Below are 27,346 nucleotides of genomic sequence, written 5' to 3'. Positions count from 1 at the left end.
TCTTTTACATTGCTTGCCTATCAAATCATGTCTATGGACAGACATACCGGTGGCAGTTATTGTGGAAGAAGAATTTCTTTTCTTTTTCAATTTTCACTTTATGCCTCTGGAGCAGTCTTACTTCCTAAACTGTTGTACATTTGCACGTAGACGACTGACTCACTGCTTGTGCAGAGGACTCTTAGATAGATGCTTTTAGCCAGTGGGGAGTGAGAACTACGTGATCAACTTAGGCTCTTGAGAAACCTCTTTGGGTTTCCTGACAGGTGTAACACTCATTCATTCTAATGACTTGCTTCAGTGTTTGAAAAGTGCTCTGGTTTGTTTACAAAGGAGGCAATGCCCTAATAACGAACTTCCTTCATTTTATGGTTTTCCATTTTTCTGACAGTATTTCTTCTCAGTCTGCATGCATGTGGATATATGGAGGGGGTTTTCTGAAAGTATTTTAATAACAACATCACATAGGTCTAATACAGAGCATTCAAGATCAGAACCGTGGAATTTTAGATTGAGAAATCATTTTTTTTGCAAATTCATTTTTAGTTCAGGCTGATATCTCAGCAGGGTCGTTCGCCTTTACTGTGGGTGTTTAGGGAGACAAACTCTGATTGTGCATTGCAGGAGTTTTGAAGTTTAAGCATACCCAGTAAACAACAAATACAATATTCTTCTATTTATGACCAGCTTTAATTGTGGGAAAAGTGTTTATGTTTTTATTTACAAAGATAATTATTTAAGTCTTTACACCGTAATAACATGTTGTTTTCCTGGCGCTATGAACAATTGCTAGGAAACCTTTAGGGTTAGCTTCGTAATACATATTTTGTTCAGTAATTGCAATGTGCTTTATCACTATTAAATAGCAATGTATGAGGAGATTGTAAAACGTGTAAACATCAGGTAACTAGATCAGTGACTGTCTGCCTTGGCCTTCACTTTGCAGTCGCCTTAGGAGCCTTCAAAGAGACTGATGCCAGGGTCCCACCCCAGAGCTTCTGGTTTAATTGATCCAGCGCATGGCCTATACATTCGGATTTTTACCCTTTTATTTTGAAAAAAATTATAGACTCCCTGGATGTTGCACAGATACAACAGATTGGTCCCTTGTACCCTCTCTCCAGCTTTCCCCAGTGGTAACATCTCACATAACTATAGTCCAACATCAAAGCCAAGAAATTGACGTTGGAATCATAATGTTAACTGTTAGTTTGGTGCAAAAGTAATCGCAGTTTTTGCAGTTATTTTTAACCTTTTAAACTGCAATTACTTTTGGAGATTCTGTACACACACACACACACAATGTACATATGTGTATGTGTGCAAATGGAGACCACACTCATACATATGCATCCTAAATACTTAAAACTTTTAATAACAGATTGCAGGATAAAAATGACATTTGGAAGCAAACTTAACCGCCTGAAAAGTGCACAACTATATAAAATATATCCTGGTCTGGATCCTATGTCACACAAAAGGTATCTATGGTACCTGAGAAAATAAACTCAGGTTTATGACTCCCAGCATTAAAGTCCATATAAGGGATAAGAAAATGCTATGGGTTTTGAAATATCGTTTATAGACACAATTTCAGTTTTAAAGTCTGGTAACATGGTAACAATTAATGTATATAAAATTCTCATTTGTCATGCTTCAAATGTGTGTAAGCCACTACTGTTCTTTGTAAATAAGTCAGTGTTTCCTTCTCTGCTACATAGGAAATGAACACTGTCCTAGGCAAGTCTCCATACGTTTTCTCTTTAAAAAGAGTTGAAATGGCAGTTAAGCGGTGGGAGTAATGAGTAAACCTTCCATCTCATCCTAGGGTCTACTCTCAGGATTAACTGTGATGTTAAATAGGGACGCTTAGAACCATAACAAGCTCTAGGCCAAACCTGGGACATTGTACAAAACTTGCCCTTACCTTATACAAAAAGGAGATTTCCCCTTATTTGGTATGAAATTTTCATCAAGATAATGGAGAATCTTGCCATAGTGTCTGGAATTTATTTACTAAGGGTTGTCCACGCAGGACTCGTCAGATGCTGCCTGCTCTCACCCTGTATATACTTGTCTCTGTCTGTATACACTGGTCTCACCCCTGTATATACTGGTCTCTGTCTGTATACACTGGTCTCACCCCTGTATATACTGGTCTCTGTCTGTATATACTGGTCTCTGTCTGAATATACTGGTCTCTATCTGTATATACTGGTCTCACCCCTGTATATACTGGTCTCTGTCTGTATATACTGGTCTCTGTCTGTATATACTGGTCTCACCCCTGTATATACTGGTCTCTCCAGGTCTCTCAGAATGCCTCCTCCAAGAAGCAGATTATGGGTGAAGATTTCATTAGTGGAATGGATGCCTCTTGTTTTCGGAGGCCTTCCTAAACAACCTTTCTGTGTGTCTTCTTCCTTTACAGTCACAAGGCCCTCTCTTTTCCCCTGATCCCTCCAAAGTACTCCATGTCCTTGTGTCACCCTAACAACTTCCTGTTCCTGGCCCGGAGCCCAGATCTCCCAGGGGAATTTGACTTGGATGAGTTCCGTGAAGTTACAGAGCACAACGAATATTTGAGTTTTGAGAATATTCTTTCTACCTAACATTTTAGGGAGAGGTTCCGGTTTGGAATGGCATTTACAGGAGCTCAGGGAGGCCTGCTGAAGACCCTGGAGAGACTGTGATAGAGCCCCAAATATGTCAGCCCAGGGGAGAGGCTGATGGAGTCTCTGGTCGCACACTATGTAACTCTCCTGCTCTAGGCCTACGCCCCAAAATCAGTCCTGAGAGGAAAAGGAGGAGGGGATGGGAGGGAGGGAAAGTGGCCATTCTCAGAGATTTTGGTACAAGTAATCCTTTTCTCCTCTTTATTCTATTCACTGATCCATCATTTTTCACTTAAAGCTGTGAACTTCAAGTGCCCTGGGTAAAGTCGTTGGGACACATTGATTATTGTAGATCAGCTGGATGAGGACAACAGGATTTGGAATATTCAGGTCAAGCCTTTCCTATGAACAGAGAGGGGTGACTGGATAATTACTGTGCATTCAGAGACCCCAGTCGGGGCCTACTCCAGAATTCCCTTCCCCCATGGGAGAATGCCTGCATGGTACACCTGAGTGTACACTTTTATACCCATGACTTATGCTTACTGGGGGCCTATTGAAATCCAACTATAATCTGGGATGGGTGACATGATGTTAAAGGTAAGAGCCATGTATTTACAGCATCACGTGACGTGTTTGACCCTTTTTAGAAGCCAGCATTCAACAGGGTGAGGAGATAAAGAACAAAGAAAACTCCGGGTACACTGATTTCCTGCGGACATCGGAATGGAAGTTGGGCGAGCTGGTTGCCATAGAAAAAATGTGACTCCTCTCCGTTTGCTGACTTCCCGCCCACCTTTCCCTCACTATACAAATAAATGAAAACAATCTGTACCATCTACTCCCTGGATGATCGCGTCTGCATGCAGGTGTATTTTGTTTTGTTCATCCATCATTGCCAAAGGTTTTCATTATCTGGATCCCACTGAATCACTTATTTTCCTGTCCGTGAGCTGGCCTGTTTTGCCAGCTTGGCGGTGCGTACTGTTTACTAGAGGAGCTATTAAATTTCTCACCTGTGTGTCTTGTGAGAGCTGCAGCTAGAAGATAAAGCCTCTTGGAGTGTGGAGCATTGGTATGTGAGAGACTTTCAAGGACATGGCTTCCTTCAAATCCCTGCTAAGCAATCTCAGATGAGAATCAAAATGGAGTGTCCACACTAGCTGCCCTATTGGTTTCAGCACACCACCGTAACAAGACATGTTCCAGGCTGAAACACTTTGACTGGAGTGCTAGATCACTAACAGATTCTGTGTACAGAATTAAAACTTAGATATCACAAAGAAATGCCTAAAAGGGAACAGAAAGCTTTGGCTGAGAATTGTCAAATGCCAGGAAGATGCTAGCCTTGGAAGCTGCTGACAGTGGCTTACAGGGTGAAAGAACAAGGGCTTTGGAGCCAAACGTAGCTGGGTTTAAATCCTGGCCCCACTTACTGGAGACATGACTTTGGGAAAGTTATGTAACATCTGTATTTGAACCAGTAATTCCTCTGCTAAGAATGGATCCTACAGATACTATGATAATAGGAGAATGCTTACTATATGCCAGGCCCTCTTCAGGACACGTTACATGTGTGAACTCATTAGAGCCTCACAACAGCCCTAAGAGGTAATCCTGTTGCTGTCCTGTCCAGGGAACTGAGGCACAGAGAGGATGACCCACCCTAGCTCGAGTTAGTCAGTACACTCATGAGAGGCAGCATAGCACATGTTTAAGTGAATGGATCCCAGGGCCAGATTTTGTGGGTTCCACTCTGAGCTCTGCTGTTAAGTAGCTGTGGAAAAAAACTCGATAGTACCTGCTACAGAAAGACTCCCATGTAGTGTTTTACGCTGAGGGAAATAGGATCTCCCTTTATGTCATTGATGCGTGCAGTGTCTGCAGATTTCAGATTTCTGTTTGCAGAAACAAGAGCCATTCAACTCAATTCCTAGAGCAGCAGTGATTCCTGCATATCCCTTTCAGTGGTTTTGTTCAGCCCACAGCTTGTCCCAGCATGGAAAGAATTGTATCAGTTTTACCATTCCTATTTTGGGGCTATAGACCCAAATGCTCAGAAATAATGTAATTTATACCAAATGGCTCACCTCAAATGCTATATTTCTGGGATCACTCACTGCCTTCCACGCAGCTGATGGCTTTGTGTGTCCCAGACCCAGGAGGATGTGCCTTCAACATGAGACAGTCACCTCCATCTCAGCTACTCTCCAGGTACCTCTGTCCAGCCTGCTCACCTGCCCATAAGCCAAGCAACATTTTTTAACATCAACCATTGCTCTGGCAGAAAATCTAGAAGTGGAGACACAGACAATAATATAATATTCCCTGGTGCTATTTAACATCAGGTTTTTCTCCAATTTCTAGCTCTCTCCTAATTTCATCCATTCATTCACTGAACAAATATTTACTGAGGAGCTAGCATGTGCCTGCCGCATACTATTGTCCATGCTGAGGCTACAGCAGTGAATGCAACCATCAATGTCCCTACCCTCATAGTTCTTACATTATAATGGAGAAACCAATAAAAAAGTAAACAAATTTATGACATGGTAGGTAGTAATAAGTGCTACTGGGCAAAAGGAAGCAGGGGAAGGTGTTAGGGAATGGGCAGGTGCTATTTTAGACATGGTAAGAAAAGGCCACCTTGAAGAGGTGACATTTGAAGACAGACCTGAATGAAGTGAAGGAGGGAGTCATGTGACCATCTGGGGGGAAGAATATGCCAAGTAAAGGGAACAACAGTGCAAAGGCCCTGGGGCAGGAGTGTGCCTGGTGGGTTAAAGCAGCAAGAACATCATAATGGAGAGCAGGGGGAAATGAGGTCCAGTGGGTACCAAGACCAGATGAAATAGGTTCTTACAGACCATGATGAAGATTTTGGATCTTGTTCTTAGTGTAATAGGAAGTCATGGGGAGGTGAGGACAGGGAATTACATGAACTGATTGGCATTTTTAAAGGTGGATCATCCTGGCTTCTGTGTGGGCATAGACTGTATTAACACTAGAGGGAAAACCAGGAACCCAGTCAGGAGACTCTGGCATTAGTCCAGGTGAGAGAAGATGATGGTTTGAACAGGGGTGATAGGGGTAAAAGAGGCAAGAATGGTCAGGTTGGAGATAAACTTTGAAAATTCAGTCAACAGGATTTGCATATGGGTTGGATGTGGATGAGGGAGACAGAGAGGAGTAAAGGGGGACTCCATCTTTCTCCGAGATGAACATTTGTGTATCAATTTGTGTTATCTGTGTATATCTTTCTTGCCCACTGGATTTAGAATTTCTTAGACTAAGAATCCTGAGTTATTCTGTTCTCTTCCCCTTTTCTTCTCCCCTTAGTAGTGACTCTCCTAGGACTTTGCATAGAGTCAGTGCACAATAAAAGCTGTGAAACAAATACAGATGATGCATTAAGATATTTATTAGTGAATATATGTCCCTTAATTTTAGTATTTGTTTTGGATTTGCTGTATAGTTTGGGGAAAATGGCTCACTTTCTGACTGATGGTTCCTGTTGTGACATAGGATTTGTCACATTTGCCTTTGTCATGGAAGTACAGTGTCATTGTCATCTAACGCTGGGTGGCAAACAGTTTGGGAATAGCGTCCTCGATTATCCATAGTCAGGGAGAAAGAACAATGGAAATAATTTGGGGAAAATGTCTTACTGAGGTTTCATTTTATATCATTTATTCAGACTTGAAGGGTTTATTGTCACCAGTCTTCCCTGTGTCACAGGCAGACACTGCAGGCTGAGTGTTCTTTCCTGGGAGGTCTGAAAGTGGCCTCAGAGTCTTTCTCAATATAGGGCTCCAAGTTGCTGTTCCTGCCTGAACCATTCCACTCATCAAACCGTTGAGGAAATGAAAGCCCAGAAATAGTAGATGCCTTTCCCTAGCCCATCCAGGCAGTTGGGGGCAAAACCAGAGCCTGAGTTTGAACCCTGATTCCCAGGCCAATGTGTTTTCAAGCAGAAATTGATAGAATAATAAGGGATCACGCAGAGAAGATCAGATGTGACAGAAAGAAACTCTGTGGGCATGTGAAGGGCCATAAGTGGACCTACAGAATTAGTGGAAAGGCAGGGAAGCCCCTCAAAATAGGCTTGGAATAGAAAAGGGGTCCCAAGCCCATTGCCCCCACAGATATTTCCTGCACCTTGGAGGAAATGCTGGCTGGCTGGCATCCAGGATTGTTAATTCACTTTATGACTATTAAAGAACATATACTGGGGGTGCCAAAAAAATGTATACAAGTGGACACTTTGGTCAGCGTTGCTCAAGCAGTAGTTAGCCGTCATCAGAAGTGTCTGGATGCTGATGGTAACCACTTTGAGCTCCTCTTGCAATTGCAGACGTCACGTGACTTGTATTCATCTTTGTTATTGGTATATATTGAGTATTACAATTTTAATAATATATTTTCCTTTCTTAAAATGTGTATACATTTCTTTGGCACCCTCTGTATTAGCCTCTTTTACCCAATCACATAGTGATGGTTGTGATCTGACGTACTAATCCTGCCACTGAATGTGAATTTTGTTTTTTCCTTTTGTGTACTATTTCTGGGTTCAGTCACCTTAAATCCACCACAGAATGGCATTTAATTTCTCAGAAAGTGACACAAACATCATTTCAGGTGTTTTACTAGATGTGCTGTTGCTGGAAATCTAGTTTTCATGGTTGAAAGTGATGTATGCTTTGGTTTAAATCACAATATAGTATTCTGCTCAGGTCTTGCGTATACCAAACCATCTTCTCCCGGTTTTAAACAAAAAAAGGGTCTTGCTTATTTATTCTCATACAGACTTGATTTACTTATTAATATGCCAAGAGATGAATATGCCTTTTGTTTTTTGGGAAAGTTTTTTATTAAAGAACTATCTCTTCATAAGTCTACCTAAATTTTGGATGTGAGAATGATCTTTAAGCTGAATCTTCCATTAAGTGAAACCTGGACACTTTGAACAATGACTAGTTTTCTTTCTTCTTCTTTTTCTTTTTTATTTTGCCAGAATTCTTTAATAGACCATTAAGCTTTTTTATGCAGTTGGTAATTCTAATTTTAATGGATTGTCTTGAGATTTTTAGTAAATTGGTGTATTTTAGATAACATGGGAAAATATTATTAAAATTCAGGTAGGAAAAATACCCATCTCCTTATAAAATATGTAGAAATTACTTATTCCTTACATTTTTGTTGAGATTTTTAATAGTATACTTTTAAACCTAAGTTCAAATACTTTACATTTGAATTTATGACTTAAACCAGAATAAATTTCCTGGGTTCACAGACTAGAGAGCAGTGATTAAATCTGAAGAATTTTCATATATATGATAATAAATGTCATTTTCTTTACATTGTGACCTAAAGGGAAAGGCATGGAACTGGGAGGAGAGGAATCCAGATTCTGGGCTTGATTCTATCACTAACTTGATGTATAACCTAAGTACCTTATATGTGTCCACCCAGGAAAGGAAATTGAATTTCCTCATCTGTCAAATGGAGGCAGAGGACTGATGAATTTCAAAGGGTCTTCAGAGAAATATCATTCTGTGAATTACAGTGTTGCATTATTCAAAAATTTTTTGGAACAATAGATTAGATTTTTGTTGTTGTTGTTAAAGAGGCACATTTACATTGCAGATGATTTGGAAAATACATTAAAAAATAAAAAAATTAATGGCAATCCCTCCAATTCAGAGTTAAGTACTACTAATATTTTGATGCATTTGTTTTCAGGCTTTTTATATGTAGTATGTATGTTACATGTAATAATGGGATCAGACTACATTTTTTTACTTAACTTATGTCTTTGCCATGGCATTAATTCCTTTGAGAACATACTTTAATAATTAAGACACATAGTGTCTCATCGTACAGACTTACAATTTATTTAACTAGTCCTAATCATTGAATATGTTTTTCACTGTTATAACTCTTGCACTTAAATATTTATCTATATCTCTAATGATTGCTTTGAAGAGATTACTAACTATCAGGCAAAGATTATGCATGTTTATATTTATATCTTTAACAAATTTTGGTATCAGGATTATGCTGCCCTCATAAAATGAATCATCAAGTGTTTTTTCCTTCTCTATTTTCTGAAAGATTTTGAGTAAAATTGGTGCTTATTTTATTAATTTTACTCTTCTTTTCAATGTAGGCATTCAAAGCTATGTATTTTACTCTAAACAGTGCTTTAGCTATGTCCCACAAATTTTGATATATTGTTTTATTATCATTGGCTTTTAAATAGTTTTTAAAGTTTTTGTTAGATTTCTTTTTTGACTGAAGGATTATTCAAGAGTGTTGTTTTATTTCCAAAATACTTGGGGGTTTCTAGATGTCTTATTTTCATTGATTTCTAACTTAATTTCACTATGGTCAAAGAACACATTATATATCAGGGGTTATCAAAATTTTTTATCTCACCACCTTTATACTCTTAAAAATTATGTGGGTTATATCTGTTTATATTTACATGTTAGAAATTAAAACTAAGAAGCTTTTAAGTTTTTTATTAAGCCATTTAAAAATAACATTTTAATGTAAATAGTATTTTTATGAAAAAACTAATTTTCAGAACAACAAAAAAGTAGTGAACAGAGTGGTTTATATTTTTGAAAACATGTTTAATGTCTGGCTTAATAAAAAACAACTGGTTTTTCACATTTGTTTCTTTATTCAATCTGTATGACATCAGAAGTCATTCAGTTTCTGGAAAATTTCACTGCACACTCATGAAAGAATGAGAATGAAAAAGAAAAACAATATCTCAATATTTTGAAAGTAGTTTTGTCCTTAAGGATCTCCTAAAAGCATCTCAAAGACCCCATGGGCTTAGAAATTTTGAGAAACTCTGACCTACGTGATTTTGACCCTTTTTAATTTATTGAAACTTGTTTTGTAGTCTAGCATATGGTCTGTCATGATGAATGTTCTATGTACATCTGAAAAGAATGTATAGTCCGCAGATGGTGGGTATAGTGTTCTGTAAATGTCAATTAGGTCAAATTGGTCTGTAGATTTGTTAAAATGTTTTTTATCTATAATGATTGTTTATATTTTCTATTAGTTTCTGATAGGGAAGTGTTAATATATCCAACTGAGATTGTAGATCTGTGTTTCTCCATTTAGTGCTGTCAAATTCAGCCTCATGTATTTTGAATTTTTGTTATTAAGTGCATTCTCATCTAGGATTGTATTATTGTTTTGATTTTTTTTGTAAAGTTTTTGTTTTGTTGTTGTTTTTGTTTTGTTTTGTTTTTGTTTTTGGGAAATAGCCATGGTCATTAGTTACATATTGCTTTCAGGCTACAATGGCATAGTTGACTCTCCTAAGGAGGGCTCAGCTCACAGTGGCCCATGCAGGGATCGAACCGGCAACCTTGGTGTTAGCAGCACCACGCTAACTAGCTGAGCTAACTGACCACCCCTATTGTCTTGATTTTTGAGTGATAAAATATACTTATCTTGGTAATTCTCTTTGTCTCAAATTCTACTTTGTGTGATACTAATATAGACGCACCAAGTTTCGTATGCTTTCTGTTTGCATGTTTTATATTTTTCTAATCTTTTACTTTTAACCAGTTTGTGTCCTTAGATTTAAAAAATGTGTTTTGTATGTATATGTGTTTGTATATGATATATATAGTATATATAGAATATATACATATACAGAGAGAGAGAGAGAGAGAGAGAGAGAGAGATTGATTCTTGCTTTCTTGTATTTTATCCAGCCTGATAATTTTGTGCCTTTTAATTAAAGTGTCTGTAATCCATTTACATTTAAATTAATTATCAGTATGGTTGCAATTAAGTCCACTATTTTGCCATTTGTTTTTCATTTCTTCCGTCTAGTTTATATTTCTCTGTTCCTCTTTATATTGTCCCACAGATCTCTTTTCCTTTATTTTAGTTTTGGTCTGGATAAAGTATTCAATTTACAGACTTGCTCTTTGTCTGGTACTCGGTGGGATTCTAATCCATTATTCCAGCCTGCATGAAACTATAAAAGTTTGTTAGGAGTTCATCCAGTTCGTCCTTACACCTGTCTCTGGTGAATTGTTTCTTCCACCATTACATGAAAAAGGGAAGCAGACACACATCTCTTTTCTCATGAGAAGGGCTCATCGCTTTATGGAGTTTAGTTCATTTGGTTTTCTTTTTCATCAGCTCTCTGAAGGGGATTTAAAATCTGTGATTGTGTAGTGTGTGTGGCTTATTCTTTTTGAGGGTGGCATAGTAATTTCCTTTTTAAGAAACTACAAAACTGTTTTCCAATGTGGCGTGCTGTTTTATATCTTCATAAACAACAGATAAAGTTCTACTCTCATATTTTAAAGTTGTTTTTTGCTAGATATAGAAATGTAGGTTGATAGTTTATCATTTTTGTTTCTTTAAATACATGGTTTCATTGGTTATGGCCATCATAATTCCTCATAAGAAGTCAGTCATCATTTTTATTGTTGTCCTCTGTATGTAATATGTCTCTTTCTTCTTCCTGCTTTTAATATTTTCTCTTTAATTTTGAACTTAGGGAGTTGAACGACTGTGTTTACCCAAAAATAAGACCTAGCCAGACAATCAGCTCTAATGTGTCTTTTCGAGCAAAAATTAACGTGAGACCCGGTGTTATGTTATGTTATGTTATGTTATACTGTACTGTACTATACTATACTATATTATACTGTACTGTACTATACTATACTATATTATACCTGGTCTTATTTTACTATAAGATTTTTTTTGCTCCAAAAGACGCATTAGAGCTAATTGTCTGGCTAGGTCTTATTTTTGGGGAAACACAGTATAATGTGTCTGGGTGTGGTCATCTCGGGGTTTAATGAGCTTCTTGGACTTATGCACTGACATCTTTAATCAATTTGGAGAAAATGTTGTCTGTTATCTAGTCAAATATTTCTTCTGCATCATTCTCTCTTCTACTTTTGGATACTACTTTTGGTACTCTGATGATACATATGTTAGAATAGTTTAGATTGTCCCACAGATCTCTTTTTCTTTATTTTAGTTTTAGTCTGGATAAAGTATTCAATTTATAGACTTGCTCTTTTCCTGGTACGCAGGGGGATTCTAATCCATTATTCCAGCCTGCATGAAACTATAAACGTGTGTTAGGAGTTCATCTGGTTCCTCCTTACACCTGTCTCTGGTGAATTCTACTTCCTTCCACCATTACATGAAAGATGAAAACAGACACATACCTCTTTTCTCATGAGAAGGGCTATTGCTTTATGGAATTTAGTTCATTTAGGTTTCTTTTTCTTCCACTCTCTGAAGGATTTTTTAAATCTGTGATTGTGTAGTGTGTGTGGCTTATTCTTTTTGAGAGTGGCACAGTAGTTTCCTACAACGTTCTACATTTAACTAGAAGTAGGAGTTTCTGTGTACTTCATTAAGTTTTTTAAAGGTTTCTGTATTCTGGGAAGATTGTTCCAAAGTTACATTTTCACTAACAGAGTATTGAACACTCCATTTATACTCTACCAAAAATAACAACACCAAAAATTTAAATGCATCCCCCAGATACATGCTATTGACAACTTTATATTGATAAGTTTATTTATGTATCCTCTGCTGGAATTCTATATCTTTTCCCGCATTGCCTTCCGTACCAGCTGTCCTAAAGACACAGCACAAAGAAAACTCCATCCAAATAAACAATATTTACTTTGTGATGCAATTGCCCCGAGACTCTTTCTCCTTACCTATTCTGATGAATTAGTCAGGCTTTCCTAAAAAGTAACTTGAAAAACTCTCTTGGTCTCTTGTTCCCTTGAGCCTAAAGCCAGTCCTCCATAGCCAACTGCATAGCCAACTTTTTTCTACACTTGACACTCTACTTCGATGTCAACACTCAAAAGACCTAGCTCAGTCAAAGGAAGAATTTGATTTCTCAAAGTTTTGGAAATTTCCAAAGGAATTGACATGCCCAATGGACACCCCACCCCAAATCCCAATCTAGGTAGTGGGAAGTGTGTATAATCAGCCTGACATACCAGAAACTGCCCTTTTGTGCATTTACCTGTGGTTTCTTACCTCTTCCTCTATACTTCCCTCTGATAAAGCTTTTTGACTTACCAGAGCCCCTTCTTGAAAAGGGAGAGTAAATGAAAGAAGACATGAGGTAGGACTTAAAATTTACTTTTTCAGATGATGCCTTTGTTCTTAGGCCCACCCTAGAAGGGTTAGAAACACAGAGCAAGTCATGGGATGTCCCTCCCTAGCATTTCTAGGCAGGAGGGATCTTAAAGTACAGGGGATTAGCAGTTTGACAAGATCCAGTGACATAATCATAATGTATTGGTAATCTATATTTCTTACATATAATCGTGATGATTTATTTGTTTCACCAATCATAATCAATGTCTATTACTGAATCAGCTGTTTAAAAAAAAAAAATTATCAATTTCACCAGAAAATCTTTTCTGACCTTACTCATTTTGTCCTTTTTGCTTTCAGCTCTTTTCTTGAGCTCCATTTTCTCCCTTGGTCTCTGCCTTGAATCATACTAACCATTATATATCAAAGAACAATATGACCACCTGCCCAGCTAAATTAAATGTAAAATGAAAGATTTCCCACATTCAAGAATTAAATCCTCTTACTTCTGGCTCTATCTCCATTTGGTTTTTGATTCTATATAAAATTGGATTTTGCATTCAGAGAACACATACTTTAACACACACATGTTGGATTGGTTAAGGTAATGCTTCTGCTCCACCAGATATGCCCTAAAATCTCAGGGGCTTGCTAGAAAAGAGGTTTGTTTCCCACTCGTGTGAAACCCACTAACTGTGTTATAGGGGAGGAGGATGAAGGGAACGGGAGTGTGCTCCATGCAGTCATTCAGAGACGCAGGCTGAAAGAGGCTCTGCCATTTTCAACACTTGTCTCCAAAGATTAGTTGCAAGAAGAGCAATTAGGGTCCTGCAGAGAGTTCTTATGGGGCAAGCCTGAGAGTGGCATGCGTTAATTCTTTCTTTGCATTACATTATTCTGGCCCGCCACAGCCAGAACTCACTCACAGGATCACTCTTGGACTGGGAACTATAACCCTGATCGGAAAACTACTTTCCAGAAATGGATTTATACTATGGAAGGAGCACAACCTTTGGTGGACTTTCAGCCATCTCTATACACATAAATACATTCATGGCTATGCTTCTTAGTTTTTCCAGTCTAAGTATCCAGGAACCTCAGGGCTTGAGGAGCTAAGGAATAGGGTGGTGAGGTAGGAGACTTCATGCTAAGCACCAAAGACTAAAGGAAATGGAGCTGCTACTAGCAGAGAATGGCTTAGAAATAATCCATTCATGAAAAGAAAATGAAGATGGCATTAGCTTGTCTTGTCTTTCACTCATGCATTCTTTCATTCATCAGACATTATCTTGTTTACTTGCTTTATGCCAAAGTGCTAAGTGCTGAGGGTACAATAAAACATTTAAGCCATACAGCAGGATAAGAGCTATAATGGATTTATGTATGTGGAAGTAATCTGCGTTATTTTAGGGGAGGAGGCTGGCCTTCCACTAAAGCAACAGGAGGAATTGGCAGCACAGTCTCAGAGGCCTATTTACCCATTGAATTTCAAACATTTCCTTGCAGCAGCATCAATAGGTTCTTGGAAACTGCAGCATTAAGCAAAACGACATATATCGAAACCAGTTTTACCACAAGCTGACATAAACAAGAGTTAAGTTCCAAGGCATATTTCTGGTCACAAAATCATCACCAAACTTCTAAATAAAGACCCGAAACACTTCTAATATTCAACAGTAAAATAAATGTGAGCTATACATACATTTAAGAACAATTAATAAAAACAAGTAAGATAATTATTTCCCAACCAGCTTATTCCAGTGCTGGGTCACGGTGACCAGGCAGGCACCCACCCCTGGACAGGACGCCCTTCCATTGCAGGGCGTGCTCACACCCACCCACACTCATTCAGACTGGGACCATGTAGACACTCAGGTCACCTCACACCTATAGGACTTGGGAGGAAACAGGAGTCCCCAGAGAAGACCCATGCAGACAATGGGAGAACATGCAAACTCCACACAGACCGCAGCTTCTGCCGGGAATCAAATTTTTTTTCCTCATCAACATTATAACAACACAACTTGAATGAAATGATGTTATTGGAGGACCCGCGGTATAATTCCTTGCATATATGCGGCCCTGGTTCCAACTTTATATTCCACTCTTCAAGGACAGTAATATGATCGTATTTTCTTATTAGAAAGATCTTTCTGACCGCAGATTGTTTGCAGGATGGAATCAATGGCAGTGAAATTAAAGGCAGAGAAAGTCAAGATGCTACTGTTGTAGCCTTCACTAGTTCTTTCTTCCTATGGGACAACATTTAAATTCCTGTCTGTAAAATGGTCAGGCCCTTGCCTAACAGTCTTGCTGTGTTTCCATGATGTCCACCCCTAATCCTTAACTCCCCCTGGGAATTTCTGCAACATGGGGCTACTCACGATGTCTCCTACTTCGACACGTCATTCCGCCCCCACCCCCACCTACACTTCAGATGTCATCTCTTTACGTGTCTGCCATCTAGAAAACCGCTTACCTTTCAAGGTTCAGCCAAACATTCCTTGCTTAGGGAAAGCTTCTCTAACTCCCGCTCCCTACGGCAAACATAGGCAGTCCTTCTCTTAGCATGCCACTGACCTTCAGAAGACAGAGTCACAGAGACAGGGCCTTTTGACGACCGCATTGATCCTTTGGGTCAACCAGCCCCGCACCGTCGTCAGGCTATGGACTGCTGATGATGGAGTCAAGGATGACCGTGTCTCTGACGCTAGTGGCTGGGTGGGAGGTGGTGTCACTATTAAAACAGGGAGCACAGGAAGACCAGCAGGCTTAGTGGATACAAGTTCAGGTTAAAAAATGATACAGTTACTTTTCTACAAGTATTGTTTTGCTTCACGATTCTTTAATTTCAAATAATGAGTGAGACTCATCGAATGCTTTTATGTACATACACCTCAAACTAAAGTCTCGACCTTTGTGAAAAGAGAGTAGGAACATTTGCAGAGAAGGCCCACTATTCACAGATGTCCTGTTGTTTTTTTCCATGCGGTAGATTTTAGCAGGAGAGCAAAACGGAGATAAGGTGAGAAGGAGTCATTTCTAGAGTCTTGATTTCTCACAACTGTAAGAGCTTTGCCGTAACATCCATCCCTAATTAATACCTATAAAGACAAGTACCTGTTACCACTGTAAGCCATCACCTCAGTTGTTACCCAAGCCCTCCTTTTTTGCCTTTTTGCTAATGTGACGATTAATGATAATTGCTAAAGATTGAAATGACTAAATGTGTATCTCATGATAATGGGTGTATAAAACTGGCCACAATTTACTCTTCTCACCTGCCTACCGAAGCTATTTCACATAAAATTGTCTCCATCTCCCCAGGCTTGGAACTTCAGAATCTCCTTCCTTCCTCCTGACCTCCCTGCCTCCCTTTCTCTGCTAACTCCAACCTGCCTCCCTTCTCATTTCACGCCCCATCCCAGCCAGTACCTTGACAGCCAGTTCCTCGTAAAATCCTGAACATTTTATCTCCACGGTGTTTCTCATATCCATTTCTTTCTTTATATTCCTATTGCATCTCCATAATCCAGGCCTTTGGTGCCTTCTGGCAAGAGTTTGGAATTACCAAAATTTGCAGTTCTTCTCCACTCCAGTTCAACCTAGATCTTTTCATAAACTTTTGATAGATCCCATACCCTCCTGAGTGAAATACATTCATTCTTCACCTTGGCACTCAAAATCCTCATCTGTGTGGCCACAACCCCCCTTACCCCTTTCTGATCTTGTAACTTATCATTGCCCTGCTCAGACTTTATATTCCAACTAAATGGGCTGCTCACTGGTCCATGAACAACCCCCTAACCTTGCTTATAAGACCTTGCTTATAAGACCTTCTTAGTTCTTCTTGGAAGGTTTTCTTGATTTTGCCGGTAGATGGGAATCTTTCATCTCTTTAAGAAACCTCTCCTTGTCACTGGCACCATCTTCACCTTGGAGATAAGACTCTGAAACCTTACCTGAGGAACACCTCCCTCCCTGTCCCTGATGCGCCTCCCCCTCGCCCCGCCCAGTCTGGTCACTGAGTTCTCGCTTATATTTCTACAATGGCTATGGCATTGCTCAGCACCTAATTTGGTTCATCATTGCCACTGACTTTGATAATTCAGTAAAAAAAATGCAGCCAAGTTGAATTCTACCTTCCTAAAGTTCCTTTGAGATGTCAGTTTTCTTCACTCCTGCCTTTGTTACTTTCCAATCCAGTCTTCACATCCTCACTAGAATTATTCCCAGAATGCAGACGTGTTCACATTCTCTCCTCCAGAACATTAAAGATTTTTAAGACCTCACACTTTGGAGACCAGCCATTTGGATGTAACCTAGCGCCACCCCTCTCCAGCTGTTTGACCTTGGGCAAATTACTTTCTACTCCCTCAATGGGGCCTATCCTGAAGTTTAAATAACAGAATGCTAATGAATTTTTGTAGCGTGACTTCACAAGATTAGCCCTAAGTAAATGATAGTGTGACAGGATGATAAATTTCAAGTTTCAACTAAGACCAGGATAAAATCGTAACTATGACATTCCAAACAGAGTAGGTATCAGACTAACATACAGATTTTCAAAGCAGGTGACCAAAAGCTGGTTAGAAAGCTCTACAACCTGAAGGAGGGATGAGTGGCTAAAGTGAGTGGATATAGAGAGATGGTTTTGTGAGGAGGTTTTCTTTGTAGATACCTACTCTGGGACTCTGCTGTCACCTCAGAATGGAGGTTTAGGATGGTACCAGTTCCCTCCCCTCAAGTCTGATTGGGTGGATGAGGGCATTTCTGGGGGCAATTTGGAAACCTGAATGGCCCCGATGAATGACTCCTACTTTATTGTCCCTTGTTATTTAATCTAGGCGTGTGTGTGTGTGTGTGTGTGTGTGTGTGTGTGTGTGTGTGTTAGCCAGGACTTGTCTGGTTGCAACGATATCTGAATTAGCTTGGGAGAAAAGGGAGGCATTGGTTGGTATGCTACTAGAATATTTACCATAACTAAGGGGAGAGTGGAATAAGTGACCCATGGAAGGACAGGGGCCACTGGGCCTCAGGAATAACTAGAAATGAGGACTCCAATGCTTCCAAGGACTTCCTTTCTCTACGTTTTCTTTCTGTTTATGTCTGAATTTGGTTTAATGGTGGAAACACTTGGCCAGCAGTAGCCCCAAGCTCCTGGGAACACAGGGGACTGACGTTGCAACCAGAAAAGTCCTGGCTAACACACACACACACACACACACACACACACACACATACACGTGCACCTAGATTAAACAACCTTGTTATTTAATTCTGGTTGCTGGAGAAAACAGGGATAGAAGCTAGATTTCTTTGTAGATTGGTTTTGATTTGTGAACCATATAATAATTTTTTCATAATTATAAAACAATTAAATTTAATTGGGAAGGCAGTCCTTGTGAATCAAAAGGTTTTAGTTTTGAAAAAAAGTAAACAAATTTTGAAAACTTTTAGAAACAAATGAACCTTTAAAAGTAAATGTTTCTAAAAGTAAACATTTTAGAAACCAATGAACCTAACTTGATATCCAGTTGGTGGAATACAGGAACTATTGGAAGTGACTTATAAGGCTCAGTACTATGTACCTGCTGTGTAGGCTCTACCCAAAAGGACAAACAAAACAAAAACCAAAAAACACATGGGGGAAAATATGTAATTGTTCCTGGTAGAATTAATAATGTGATTCTGAGGCTGCTGTGCGTATAGTGTGGGGTAAGGCAAATGGGTAATTGTGTTGCTGGTTAGACCCAAGATATTTGATGTGGAATTAAGAGGATGCAGATGGAAGACTGGCGAGTTTCAGCATGAACACAGTAGTCCTGTGTTTGAATTGGAATCATCAGTCTGAATTCATGTATACTAACTTTAAAATATATTTGTGTATGTCCTAGTCCTGTCCACTAAAAAAGTTTATAAGCAATAACCACCCAGTGAAAACAGCACCTCTCTGTGTACCTAAGTATATCAACTAGGATCTTAAAATACATTGACATACTCACTAAATGGAACTGAGGCTCATTGGAGAAATGGCCGATTCCTTATCTGGGGCAAGAGATGGACAAGATGAGCCTGGAACACCTTGTCATGCCAGAAGGTGACTGGAATTGTGTCAAAATGACACGGGAACCAACCTCATGAGACTCTCACCAGCCAAAGATGGGCAACTTAAGTATCAATAACAAAACTACAATGGATTTAAACCCATCAAATATGTTTAACAAATTCATAATGATGCTTAAAAAAGAAAAAAACCCTCAGTGATCTTTGAAGGATAATACAGGAACAAATATCTCTCTCTCTCTCTCTCTCTCTCTCTCTCTCTCTCTCTCTCTTTTAAACTAGCTAATAAAGGAAAAGAATCACGTGTATTTTTTTGCCTGTCTTCCAAAAATGCAGCTCAGGGGAACTACATAGTAGATGAGAAGTAGTTCCTCTCAATGGAAGCATTCCATAGAGAAATGAAGACGTATTACCATCATTTTGCAACTCCGAAGGAAAGAATGAATCTAGGCCTTGAGCATGAGAGGCTGCCAATACACAAAAGAGAGACACCTGGGCCTTACATACCCCCACCCCTCACCCCGTGGAAGTACACACCACTATCTAGGAAGGAGTCTTGCCAAAGCTGAATCTATCAATCCTCTGGATCTCATTAGCAGGACCAACAGGTAGCAGAGGAACCAGTTAAATGACACTAAGTGGAGGTCATCAAGAAAATCTAGACTGAGGAACGTTCTAAAGGGCAAATAATATGGTTTCATCATCAACAACAACAAACTACAAGGAAGAAATAAAGAAGAGATGGAGGAGAATGCTATCGATGAGACATGAGAGATACAGCAGTTTGGATCCCAATGTAAACAAACTATTGAACAAAGGAAGGAAAGAAGGAAGGAAGGGGCAGCAGAATGGGCCCAGGGAGGGGTGGGGAGTAAAGAGAACATCTGTGGTGCAGTTAGCGAAATGTAAACCCTGGTAGGATATTTGATGATACTGAGGAATTATCCTTGCTTTTGGGATTTCATGATGAGAGGTATTATGATTTCAAAAGAGGAACCCTAGTCATTTAGAGACCTATATGGAACTATTTACAGATCAAGTGCTGTGATGTCAGACATCTGCTTCAAAATCACCCAGAGTGAGTGGGAGGGTGGGTGGGGACATGGGGCAGTGGTTCTCAGACTTGAACTTGGATTAGAATCACCCGGAGGGCTTGTTAAAATACGATACTGGTCTCACCTCCAAAGTGTTCGATTCATTCTTGACTGTGGCCTAAGAATTTGCTTTTCTAACAAGGTCCCAGGAGGTGTTGAGGCCGTGGGTCTGGGACCACACTCTGGGACCCACTAGCAGAGATCAGCCCTAAGTTATTCTTGCACCTGGGTGATGGGTGCATGAAAGCTCATTGCACTATTTTCTCTACTGCTGGATGTCTTTGAAATTTTCTGTAATAAACATGAAAACAGCTTAAGTGATCCAGAAGGACACGTCGGAGGAGCAAAGCCTTTGGCAATCCGTAGTTGTAATGGGACCATCTATGCTCATTAGCAAAACAGATGTGGCTGCTGCTCCTAGGATTGAAAGATGCACATCTCCTGCTCACTTGGAGGTCAGTGCATCAGCTTGGCTGTCTGTCCTCTTAGAGAACTGCCTGGCCTGAGGGGCAGGGAAATGGCCTTCCCTTGAGGGGTTGGCACCATGTTGTCTATTCCCTTAATGTGGTCAGTCATTGGAAGAGCGGGGGTTTGGATGAGGACTAAGATTTGCTGACCACTCTAGCTAGGAAGTGTGTTCCTAAGCAGAGCTGTGTGCCAAGGAGTTCAGCTGTTAGGGATGGGGGTGATTACTAAACTCAGACACCCATGTATCGTCCTGCAAGGACCTTCCCATAACACTAGATCAGGAGGCACCTCTATTGGGTTGAGTCCCTTTACTTTTAAGATTCATTCACTTATCTATTCATACTTCAGATATTTATTAGAGTACCCAGAAAATGTAAAGCACTTTCTAGCCCCTGAGAATATAGAAGGGAACAGAATAAGCAAAACTCTCTGCTTTTGTGGAGATTAAATTTTAGTTGGGGAAATAAGCAATAAACAAGTAAAGAACTATATGAACAGTAATTTCAAATAGTGAAAAGTGCTATGAATAAAATTAAAATGAAGATGCTGAGGTAATGATTGATTCTGTGTGTGTGTGTGTATGTGTGCACGCATGTGTACACATATTTTATTGTAGATGATCAGGAAAGGCTTCGCCAAGGAGACAATATCTGAGGTGAGTGCTGGATTAGAAGAAGGAGCCAGCCACCGTGAGGAGATCTGGGTATTTTCAGACAAAGTCAATAGCAAGTGCAAAGGCCATGAGATGAGAAATAATTGCCTTTTTTTTTTTTTGGAATGTCAAAATGACTGGTGGTCCTGGGACATGGAGAACAAAGAGGAAAATGATATGCGATGAGCTGGGAGAGTAAGCAGGAGCCAGGGTATGTAGGGCCTTGTAGCCATCAGCCAGCTGCTTATAAATGCACCCTAGACACCTCCAAGGCTGTCAGTCATCTCCCAGCTCTAGGAAGTACATTCTGTCTAGAGAAACAGGACATTCTTTTAACAGGGAAGCCCCATAGGGGCCCTGGTCTATAGAAAAATGAGTGTTTTGTATAGGCAATCGTGTTGTATATCTAATTTGTTGAACCAACCTATTAAAAAAAGTAATTTTATTTCAGAATCATCATATGCTCTTGATGCCTTATCATTCTACCCGGAAAACATTATATTCTCAAGTTAAGATTTGGTCCCCTGTTAAAATACAGATTCCTCTGCGATGGGTAATGCTATGAGTTATCCGTCATTTCATGCTAATATAAATGAATTGAGAGCTGTGTCCTTGAAGAGTTGTTTTAAAAGAGGAAAGCATAAAGTTCATGGGTTCTTGAGTATAGGAGGGAATCTCCAGGGCAGAAACAAATCAGAAAGGAGAAACTGAGGCGACATCCGAAAAACTACCTATTTTACAGTTTTGAGCAGGGCTCTGCTTCCTGGATAGACAAATGTCCTCCTGCCAAGACTTAGTATAGCAAGGCGCTTTTTCTTGAAATAACACATATGTCTTTTAGTAGCTCTTTCCTAAATAGAAAGTGCAAAATAATTCACAATCCCATTGATTTACGTTGCTCCTAACTCCCGGATGCTCCTTGGCGAGCTCTGGACACACATGCTGGACTCACCCTCTATGGACCAGCATTTCCATGACTATGAAACAGTGTGTGCTGGAGGCAGCTCACACTGCGGTGTGAATAGGTGATAGTCATCAATTTCCAACTTTGCGTTCAAGTGACTTCATATTGATTGCTTGACATCACCTGTGATAGGATTATTTACACTCCAGAAATCAGCAAACACTACACATTGAGCTTTTGTCTCCACAGAGGTGATTGTTACACACTTACCAGCATGCTGCTGCCATGAGACCTTTTAAACATATATTTTAGCATATGCCATGGCATAGGAAAAAATAAGCCATTTCTTCAGTTTGCTTTTTGAATAGATGTTAACGGTATTCAAAATTGCATTCACTTTTGTATATCTTTTACAGTTTAGCTGACTATATATATATATATATATATATATATATATATATATATGCATATATAGGCATATATATACACATATATGTATATATGTATATATGTATATCTTCCATTTTCTTTCTCAAAAACTTTGCTTGGCATTCCATGGTTAATCAGATAGACACTAAGGGCCCCTCATGGCTTTGAGTCGTCTCTCTCTTGTTGCCTTGTCTACCCCTGGCTCCAGTCAAATTTAACCTTCAATGTACCTTGTCTCACAAGTCCCCTATTCTTTTTTGCCTCTGGACATTTCTAGTCTGCTGCCCCTATGTGGAGGGCTCTCCTCACCCCTTCTCTGTCTGACAAAGTCTTACCCACGTTTTAGGATCAGAGCAGAGGTCATCTCCTCCGTGATGCTCCTGCCACAGCTCCCTTCAGCATTGTTGCTCTTTCTCCAGAGCACCCCCAAATGCTGTCTGTACGTCCTCAGCCACCGTCACCACTGTCTCGTATAGGTGTTGGTCTCCATGTCTTATCTCCTCCCCTGGATTTTAAGCCCTTGAGGATAGCAAATTTTGCTTATTCCTCATTTTATCCTTTAGAGCATCTGGTGCAGAGCTTTGCACCTGGTCATCGTTCAGTAAATGTTCGTTGAATTATCTGCATATATGATTTCATATTCCCCACAGTCCCTGGACAATGTAGTAAGTGACACACACACACACACACACAGTTTCATCAGTGTAAATGTTTGTATTGGTGGACAGGTTTCAGTGAGCATGGGAAATGCCTTTTTGAAGGGGGACACTAGGATCAAATGTAGTCCAGTGAGGACCAATCACAGAACGTCTACCTTTAGTCTGAAATATCACCTTTCTCAACTGCATGCAAAATTGGACCACTTTGTTCAACCATGGGTTAGAAAGGCACCAATCTGTTACAAATCATTACGCTCTGATGGCCACCAGAGATGCAACTGCACTCTTACGGAGGATAATCCTGCTAGAATGTTAGTGAGTTCTACTGGTGCTTTTATAACTAAAGAGACATAAAAACTAATTTGATATATATATACATATATATATATGTATATATATATTTGGCTCACTTCTGTGAAAGGCCATCCCCGTTCTCTTGTTTTATTCTTTAAATGATTACTGCCTTCTCGTGCTAGACACTCTGCTAAAGCCTCAAGATATGAAGGTGAATTATCCATGGTTCTGTCCTCCAGAGATTCACAACCAGAAAAAGAGACTGAAAAAGCAATCGGACGTGTTCAGAGTCTCAAGCGAAACAGAGCCCCGCCGCTCTGACAATGACCCACATCAGTGTGTTTGCCCATTAGACTCTGCCATCTGTCCCCACCTGAGACGTTTGCTGTAACTCCTTTCCACAGGCTGCTTTGGGTGTGAATGACCTTGGAGGTGGCCTGAAATCCTGAGCTTGGAAGGGTGCTTTTAGAGTTACTGGTCTGCACTTATGTGCTTCAAATAGAATTTCACAAACCTCTAATTATCTCCTCTTACCAGGCTGCCTAAATGACTGACGACCAGATCTTGAGGCACTCCAAGAATGGATTTCTATTCAGCCGGTGCCCAGCACTGGGAGGCATTAGGATGCCCAGAACATGTGTGGCTTCTCTGAGCAGCACAGGACAATTAACAGAAGGAAAGCAATTTGCAAAATGCCTGACTTCCTGCTTGTCTCTGAGGCAGAAAATTCTCACACCTTCACCTCAGGAGGCTCCTTCTGCAGAATAATTTCACCCCCTCCTCCCTTCCCCCTCCCTCAAATAGAGCCTCTGGTGTCAGTTCCCCCCCGCCCCCCACCGCTTTTTGCAAACATAAGCACTCGGCTGAAACAACAGCTATGACTCAGTTCCTAGCTAGCGCTGCCTGAATTGATTTAGTCTGAGTTCAGATTTAGCACATAATCAGGTTCAATTTGCTCCACTGCACTGCCTAGAGATAAAAGGCTTGGGGGAAAAAAATAGCTTCAGCTTGTGTCAGTCTTTGTGGTGATGTCATTGCCATGAGAAAGCCAGCCCTTCGTGACTCTGCTGTGCTCCTTCAGACGCGGAGGGCTGCGTGCATTCAGCAGGAGTGGGCTCCAGGTGCAGAGCGCTGGCCGTCCCCAGGGCAAGGCAGCACCCAGCCGGCCACGGCACCATCCACCTGGAGGACGCTCTTCCCATCACCCCGTCAGGCACAACTCAGAGGCTGCCTAACTCTTTTGCAAATCAGGAAGGGGAATGCCAGCCCCTAGCATGGACTGTGATGTTTCCACTCTGATTGCCTGTGTGATGGACATCGAGGTCTTTACAAATCAGGAGGTTAAGGTATGCACCTGCAGTCTTCTGTGTCATGCTTGCTGTCCCCGAGGCTGCGTGGCACAGCCTTTTTAGTTTAAGGAAACAAGACTTTGGTTGGTAGTTTTCGGCTCACTATGTATACTAGGAATGCATGTGTCGAGAGCGTGACAGTATTAATTAGAATAAGTTAGAAGAGGGGAACAGCACATTCATTTTGAATGCAATAAGGTCTACCATTGTTTTTTCTCGCCTTTTCTATGAGGTGATCCCTGGTCATCCCTTTCACGGTAGACATGTTTTTGTAGTCTCCTGTCTGTGTCAATAAGGAGAATTTGCCAGTCCTGAATGTTGAGGAGGGTTTTGAATCTATGATTAAATGAAGGAAGCACACATAATAAACGTCATACCCAGGACACCCTGCTAGTGGGACACTAACCCCTTCACGGCATGTCACTTAAATATGCCATGATCTGGTCTTCAAATTGAACAAAAGCTGCCCTACAGATGGCAGTTTCAATCTCAAGCTCTCTGGAAATCAAAGTTGGAGAGCAGCTGTCTAATTTTTTGTTGTTGTTAGGCAAAGGAAGCAAGTCGTTTTCCCTGAGCAGTTGTCCATAAAGAAAGTTCAGGCATAATTTTCCATCTTAAGATTTAGTATTCTGTGGCTCTGGCCTTGGCTGTTTGTCTGCAGCAATTGTTTAATTGTCATGGTAATTGTTCCCTGAGGGTAGTCATTCTCATCTATTTTCCCATTTGGTTTCATATTATTAAAAGGATTCCAGGTTTATAAAATGGGAATTTTCACCTCTGATCTCATATTTAATATAATAACTAGTAGAAGCTTTTTATTTAAACAGTTTTCTCTCTCTCTCTCTCTCTCTCTCTCTCTCTCACACACACACACACACACACACACACACACACACACACACAAAGGACAGTTTGCTCATTGTGTGATGGAAAGAAGAAAGGGGGAATTATATCGCATAATCATTTTCAGCCCTTGCCTTAGCCTTTAAAGGAAGACCTTGAATTCTTTATTGTTGAGTGTGCAGGTACTTCCCAGGTGGAGATTTATGTGTTCACTAGCATAACACATGGTTCTGTCATTCAATGTTGTGGTTGTGATCACTCTTTTGAAATGGAGGAAAAAGTCTGGTTTGTTGTTCCCGTACGTGTTTTAAATGTGTGACCCTGTGTTTACCAACTCTTAATGCCAGTGCTGTGCAAGTGTCTACGCCTGTCATCCTGATGCCAGAAAATAAAATAATGCCTATATTTGCATCCGGGATGGAAACATGCCGGCAAAGACTCACAGTCCTGCCAGTTGTACCAGCCCTAAGCACTCCAGAGGGAGAGCAGTCCTCAAAGGCCCTCCAGCTGAAAACCAATTTGAAGTTTGGTGTGGGTAACTGGGTAGAGAGACATCTTTCACCAACTGCTGAAACTGAATTAAAACTTCATACTTCTCCCCTCTCCTCGCCAGTTCTCTGTTGTTTACATGCTTGCCCTGCATAAGATAGTCTAAACTTTTTTTGTTCCAAGAAATGATAGTGAAAAATATTTATTAGCCACATGCAATATGCCAGGCATTGTGCTTATACAGGAAGGAGTTTGAGATATGTTCGTAGAACATAGGTATCTGTGAGATAGACATAAAAGCAACCGCTTGCCGAGTATTTCTTCAAAACAGAGTGTCTTATGGAATTAAGGGGACACAAAATTCTTACAGCTGGTTGTACTTGAGTAGCTTCATAGAGAAAGTGGTACTTGAATTTGGTAATGGGTAAATTTTGATACAGAAAGAGAAAAGGCATGGGGATGGGAAAGCATTCCATTTTGCAGTCCAGTTGAGTCACTGCATTTGACTGCAATAGGATTCTAAGAGATTGGAGGGGAAATAAGGAAAGAAGATGAGTCAGTATCATATTATGGAGCAATTGACACTGTTCACCAGATATTTATGGGGTTTTCTGGGAAAACTCCCACTGGAAAGATGTGTCGTATGTCCTCACTGCTAAATAGCTCTGAATCACAATGGATTTGTCTCTTTGGGACAAGTTACCTAACCTTTCTGTGACTTAGTTTTCTCATCTCTAATGTGGGGATAATAGTTTCTACCTCATTGGTTTGGTATTAGGTTAAAGAAAATTATACATGTAAAAAAAATAGCATAGTGCCTGACAAATATTTAGTGTTTAGTAAATGTTAGCTATTGCCATCATCATCGTCATCTTTTAGACCCTCTCTGAAGGAGATAGGTGACATTTGCCAGTTTATTGGAATGTCCTACTTCTAACTGAGTTTACAATGACAATCCAGGACACAGAAAATGTTTTCCCTCTCATTCCCCCAAATGCAAACACACATGCACACATGCACGCACGCCCTCCACCCCCACACACCCTAGCAATTTAGAAAACATGGCCCTTCCTTTCAAACATTTAATCATTTAATGTAAAACAGTGACGTTATTATCAAGCGAAGATCTACTTTGTGTTTATTAAAAAGGGGGAAAATGAATAAATTAAGGTTGGCCAAAGAGGGTTGTTGAGAAAACCTCTATGTTCCTTATTCAAGAGTGGGCATTGCTTATTATCGTGTTCAAAAGTAAAATTCTGGCACCAAACAAAGTTTCTCCAAAGGTGAATGTTATTAATTGCCAATAACAGCTAAGTGGTGGAGCCAGGAGTTCCTTTCTTCAAAGCCTTTAATATC

The 27,346-nt window shown here is 40.1% G+C and overlaps 1 protein-coding gene across 6 annotated transcripts in view; it reads left to right on the top strand.

The window, feature by feature from the left end:
* Positions 1-27,346, top strand: part of RCAN2 (regulator of calcineurin 2) — a 246,312-nt gene that overhangs the window by 121,488 nt on the left and 97,478 nt on the right. Inside the window, exon 1 of one of the 6 annotated variants that reach the window (XM_019734724.2) lies at positions 24,258-24,655. The exons of the other annotated variants lie outside the window; for them this stretch is intronic. Within the exon in view, the coding sequence (XP_019590283.1) occupies positions 24,569-24,655 (87 nt within the window). The 5' untranslated portion in view covers positions 24,258-24,568. Of the gene's footprint in view, positions 1-24,257; positions 24,656-27,346 lie in introns of those variants that run through there. 6 annotated transcript variants of the gene reach the window in all.

Source organism: Rhinolophus sinicus, linkage group LG05, assembly GCF_036562045.2.
Source record: "Rhinolophus sinicus isolate RSC01 linkage group LG05, ASM3656204v1, whole genome shotgun sequence".
Classification (NCBI taxonomy): domain Eukaryota; kingdom Metazoa; phylum Chordata; class Mammalia; order Chiroptera; family Rhinolophidae; genus Rhinolophus; species Rhinolophus sinicus.
This window is presented reverse-complemented; position numbering and strand designations above follow the sequence as displayed.